Consider the following 6,000-nt stretch of genomic DNA (forward strand, 5'->3'; position numbering starts at 1 on the left):
AGCAGTGAGACCCCAGCCAGTGGTGGAGGGGGAAAGACATCCTACTGCAGAGGTGGGCCACACAATTTGGAACACTCCCCGCTCCCCCCTGCCCCATCTTCTCCTCTCTCTCCTGGTGATCTCAGTAACCATCTTCCTCCTGGAGAGGGACCTGGGCTGTCCCAAGGGGATGCCCCACTGCTTCCCAGGATACCATCTGCCTCCTGCTCTGGGAATGGAGGGAGGGCAGACACTTGGTTGGGATCACTAAGAACCCATCCAAGGGGTTGCTACTCCAAGATAGCACATGCTGGGGACAGACCCCTCCATTCCATGGAGAAGGAAGCATAGAAATAACGCCCATGAAAACTGGAGTGCTGCTCAGAGCCCAGGGATATGTCCTCTCTAGCTGTCCTTTCTAGCTCTCTTCAAGGAGAGGGAGAGGAAGAAATGAGGAGGTGACACTAGCAAGTTCTCATGGATGACAAGGAATAGGGTCCAGGGCTATGGTTAGGACCCGATTCCCCAAAGCACAGATAGGACTTTTCAGAAGCTGCAGTGGCCAGGCCTGGGGAGACACTTGTCGCCCACAGAGGAGCAGTTGTGTCAACAACTACTACGTGGGCTCCCGGGACTCTAAGGGCGAAAGGGAGGGCAGGCGGTGGTGCACATCCCTCGGCCAAAGCAGCATCCCGCGGAGAAGGGGCAGGATGCTGTCCCCCCCCCGCCCCCCAAAACCCCAAACTGGGCCGGCTTTCTCTTTCGGTCCCTCAGAAAACCTGGGAAGGAAACAGGGTCGCTGCAACCTGCTGAGTACAAACTTGGCCGAGCACAGTTCCACCGCCCCCCCCCGCCCCGACCCCGGCCCCCGAGGGGCATCGCCCAGCCAGGGGCAGGGCGGGCGCTGGGGGATCTCACCAGCCCCGCAGGGGGGAGGCAGGGGCGCTGGGACAGAAAGATGTCCGGGATCGCAAGCCCCCTCCTCAGCTCGCAAAGTTCCTCCCCCCCCACCCCGCCTTTTAAAACACTTTTGGAAACTGCGACGCCCAGCGCGGCCCCCGCTCCGCGCGCCCGGGGCCCGTCGGGCTCCCGCACGCACCTGGGTGCGGGCGCGCGGCGGGGAGGAGCCCCGGGAGGAGGCCGCGGGGGCAGCGGCTGCTCGGCCGTGCCCGAGCCGGCCGACGCAGGTAACCCGACCTTCTCAAGCCGGCGCCGGGAGGGCGGACGCGGCCAGGGCTGAAGCGGGCGCAGTTAGTTCCGCGCTCCGCCAACTTCCCCGAGTCCCGGGATCGCCGGCCGGGCCAGGTGCGCCCCAGCCGAGCCCCGCAAGCCAGAACCCCGCCGGCTGCCTCTTACCTGGCTCCCGGGAGCAGGAGGGGTGAGCATCCCCGGAGCGATCCGCTACAGAGGGATGAGAACGTGGGAGCGGGTCGGCGGGACGCAGCCGGCAGCCTGCAGCCAGCGAGCGCAGGAACAATCCCCGGCCGCGCGCCTTCGCTCACACGGTTCGGCACCAGTTGAAGGCGCGGCCCCGCCCCCGCCGGCGCCCGTTGCCGGGAGACCCGCGTGGGCCGAAGGGGCTCTTTGTATCAAAGCGGCCGTGACGTCACGAGGCGCCCGCCCGGGCTCTGGAACTCTTAGGGGCGGGGCCTCGCGTGGGGCGGGGCTTCTACAGGGGCGGGGCTTCACTCTGGGAGAAAGCCAAAGGAACTGGAGGAAGCGCGGACTGGGCGCCCGAGCCCCGGGGGCGGGGCCCAGTGGCCCCGCCCACCCAAGGTAGGGGCAGGTGGCTGAGGCGGCGTTGACCAATAGTTGCGCAGCTGGGGGCGGGCCCAGGAGACCTGGCACCTTTGAGGGTGGAGCTCTGTCTAGGTCTGTTCAGGTACTGCCCCCGAGCTATTATTGCTTCTTCTGGGAGATAGCACAAGGTGAACGTGTAATACAACTCACGCTCCTCTGGCAGTTTCCCGAATACTCTCAAGTGTTGGCAGTCGCTGATTGCTGTCACCGCTATGCGAGATTCCAGCCTGCATTCTTGGCCTCAGGTTCTAGGACTTGAACTAAGCACTGCCAAACACTACCCACAATACAATATCCCATCACCACCCCCCTCACCAGCTGGAGTCTGACGGTGTTGATTTTTATACCGAATCCTACCCACAGCTTTCCCCATCTTTTCACGTAAAACTAAAGTACCTATTACCAACCCAGAGTACAAAGAAAAAAGGCAACAAGAATCAAAGAACCGAGGTTGGAGGCGTGGTTCAAATGGTAGAGTGCCAGCCAATGAGGGAAAGCATCAGATACCAGTTCCAGTCCGTCTGGGACCAAAAAAATAAGAACCAAAGAACCAAACAAAAAGAAGAGGCTCCTTTTTGTAGACTCTACATCAGAAGTGTGTCCTCCTAACTCTTCATCATGCTGGATTAAAATAAGGCAAAAATGATGTAATGAATGCAGAGCAACAAGTAGTGCTAAATGTGGTTTTCCTTTAACATGAAGTTGCATTATGTAACATCAGGTTGCATTCTGCAGTTTATCTTCCTCACTGAGTGGCTCCAAGCTGGCCACCTCTTCCTTCCCTAAATTCTTACCCTCAGCAAGGTGGCCTGAGCACTTTGGTATGCATATGATTAGCTGGGTGTTTGATCTAGTTCCGCTGCACACACAAGCACACGCACACACACACATGTGCATGCACACACACACACACACACACACACACACACACCTTCTTTGCCTGATTCTCAACTTCTTTGTTCTCAACTTCTTTCTCTTGTACATAAATTCCTACCGTCTCTCTGTTTACTAGGTGAAAGCAGCTAGACCTGCTTCAAACTCTCCAAAAGGGACAGCCTTAACTAGAGGGGGCCTCCTCATAAAAGCTGCATGAGAGAGGAGGCATGATGCGTGGGGTGAAGGGTAAACTCCAAGGCCCTTGGCCCCTGAACTTATGACCTTCAGTTTCTGTTCTGAGTTCTGGATCTATGTGCAGAGGCCACAGTTCCCACCCTTGCCTGTCACCCACAGTCCCTAACACACAGGAGCATCATGGTGTATTACAAAGAATCTTAGTTTCACAATAAGACAGACCTGTGTTTGAATCCTGTAACAAGTTCTGTTACCTCTCTGAGACTGTGTGTTCATCTGTGAGAAGGGAATGGCATAGCCTCACCTCTTGAACTGCCATAAACCCTAGCATAGAAGGTGCACTGCATTTTAGGATCTCAGCAAATGTATGACCGTCAATGAACCCCCTGCAACCCTGCCCCACTTCCCACTTCTGCCCTGAAGCCTGAGCTCAGCAGCTTCAGTGGGCTTTAGGGTGCGGCTGAGTCCAGCTCACCTATCTTGATTTCTTTTCTTTCCTTCCAGCTCCCACATTGCCCTTGCGGACTTATGGGCCCCCAGAAAGTAGGTCACACAACAGAGTCACCCAGAATGAGGAAAGAGAAGCAGGACTGTAGTCAATTGTCACTTCTCTGGGTCCTGGCTGTTCTCAGCCAAGACCAATGGAGAAAGCTGCCTGGCAAGCCCCTCCAGGCCCACCCAGGCAGCCAGAGTGACATTTTTGGGAGCTCTGTGGAGGGGGAGGTGCTAGGGGGCCTCTTTGTTTCTCCTACAGACAATGAGGTAGGTATTGTCCTGGAAAGAAGAGTGGCAGAAGAAGGCTCAGATGGGTTGAACATTCCTGACTTTGAAGCCTCTATTTACCACAAGGAAGTTACTAAATGTTTTGGAGCCTCCGTTTCCACATCTATAAAATGAAAATAAGATGTTTCCTCTTTCAGTCAGTTGTGAGGTTTAAATGCAACAATAAAATAAGTGTACAATGCCTATCATGTTGCAAGCACGGAACAAACAGTAACTCCCAGTTACTCCCACGGCAGCCACCAGCCTGTCTGACAGAGGTTACATGTGTGGGTGCCAGAGCCAAGGGCCATATCTTGGGCTCACCACTTTGTAGCTAAATGATCCCAGGCAAATTTAATTCCCAGCTTCCGCATCTGTATACTGCTGATAATAGTTGTGTGTGTTTTAGGATCAGAATAATCAAGACCCATAAAATACTTAGAGCCTGGCTATAGCAAGTATTTAAATAGGAGCTGTGGCTCATTATGCCTATGGCAAGAGACTGGGGAGAATGGGGTGAAGATGAGAGACGGAAGCAGCTTTGGGGGTGAGTTTAGGACCCTGACTTTCATGAGAGAACCTGACACCTGCCAGCAGGGTTCAGGGAATCATTGGTGGTTACTGGTCCTGGAGTGACAGCAGTGACTGTGTCTGTGCAAAAAGACTAAACAGAATATGGGGATTAAGAACTCCGGGCTAGGTCTCAGGGATGCTAGTTCAAACAGTGAGTTGTTAGGAAGTATAGCTCTGTCCCCTGACATGGTACCCTCCCCTACCCTTGGCTAGGCAATGGGAATGGGGGGAGTGTCTTTAGTTAATGTCTTTGGTCCCTTAGCATAGCAGTTTTTAGGTAACATGTCCGGTTGAGCATCTTAATTCCCTTTTTTTTTTCTTTTGGCTCAAGGTTGGTGCTTTACCACTCCCAGTGTTTGTTGATTAATTAGAGATAAGTCTCTGGATTTGTTTCCCCTGCTGGCTTCAAACCAAACCAGGATCCTCAGGTCTATAGGCATGAGCCACCAGCACTCAGCTCTCAATTACTCTTCTCTCCTTCATTTTATGGTTGGGAAGACCAAGGCTCAGAAAGGGCTGGGAATGTGTCCAAAACTACTCAGCCAGGTAAGCCATTTGGATCTTTTTATCTGGATTGCTCTTCATGTGCTGATAGTTTGCTTCTCAACTTTGGTGTTAATTTTTCCCTTTTTTTTTTTTTGTTGTTGTTGTGGGTCTTGAACTCTGGGCCTGGACGCTGTCCTTGAGCTCTTCAGCTCAAGGTGTGCACTCTACCACTTGAGCCACAGTGCCACTCAGCCAGGTATTTTCTAAGCAGAGCCTGAGACTCAGAGAGGCTTCTTACTGCCAGTGTAGGGCCTAATCTTTTCTGCTGTAGTTCTGATGCTTCTCTGATATGGGTGAGACAGTCAGGGATGGGAGTGGGTGGATGCTAGCCTTATCAGAAGAAAAGAACAATCCCATTAACAACAGAGAGTCATTCCAGAAAAGGTCTACAATACCCTCCTTCAGATGACAAGTCACTCTGATTAATTCTGTTCTCCAGCGCTTGGTATCAAAACTGTACATACTACCATGATGTTGACGAAGAGTCTGATAGAAGCAGCTGGAATGTTGACAGGCAGGAGTGCCATTCTCCAGAGACTGAGGAGATGGAAAACTCAGGGCCATTAGGGTGGCTCAGGATTAGGGACCAGAATGGATCCTGCTCCTCAATACCTCTTAACTATTTTCCTTTTGCTGCCAACAAGCAGCAGTTAGCTTCACAGGAGGCAAAGTAAAAAGGCAATGCTTGTCATGTTTGAAGTCACATGGAAGAACTGTCTGTAACACACAGTTCCGAGAGAAGGAAGAGCTTTTCTGAGCATCACCTGTGTTAACATTAGCCAAGCAACTCACACCAATTAACATTAACATTCACCAAAGGAATAGAGAACAGCTGACGCAAATGATAACTATATTATATATATATACACATATGATATCTACATATATATTTATATATCTAGGTATCTAGATAGATAGATAGGTAGACAGACAGATAGATCCATTCAGTGTTTCCCAAACTGAGTTCCTTGGAATCCTCAGGGTCCTGTGGGGACCCTGCCAAAGAGAAAGGTTGCTCTGGCAAGCAGCAAAAGGAGCCCTATTTCTCTCTGCTTTCCATGCGGTCTTTCACATGAGAGTCCATGTGGACAAGGGGTTCTGTGGCTTTGGAAATGTTTTAAATCACAGGTCTAGTATAACCACTCATTCCCAAGCAGGGAATCCCATTTAGGAAACAGCGCCCTTCTTCCCAGCTGCAGTGGATTAGTGGTGGAGCCCGGATCAGTTCCTGGCTCTCCTGACGGCTCAGTGTTCTCTGAGATGGACATT

General features: G+C 52.4%; 1 protein-coding gene across 1 annotated transcript in view; it reads right to left on the reverse strand.

Annotated features, from left to right (window-relative positions):
• The window catches only part of Rab11fip4 (RAB11 family interacting protein 4 (class II)), a 34,457-nt gene extending 32,956 nt beyond the window's left edge, over positions 1-1,501 (reverse strand). Inside the window, exon 1 of the mRNA XM_013016577.1 lies at positions 1,336-1,501. Coding sequence (XP_012872031.1) covers positions 1,336-1,365 — 30 coding nt within the window. The 5' untranslated portion in view covers positions 1,366-1,501. The remainder of the gene's footprint in view (positions 1-1,335) is intronic.
• Between the last annotated feature and the right edge of the window lie 4,499 nt (positions 1,502-6,000).

The sequence above is a fragment of the Dipodomys ordii genome, unplaced genomic scaffold (genome assembly GCF_000151885.1).
Source record: "Dipodomys ordii isolate 6190 unplaced genomic scaffold, Dord_2.0 Scaffold31, whole genome shotgun sequence".
NCBI classification, from domain to species: domain Eukaryota; kingdom Metazoa; phylum Chordata; class Mammalia; order Rodentia; family Heteromyidae; genus Dipodomys; species Dipodomys ordii.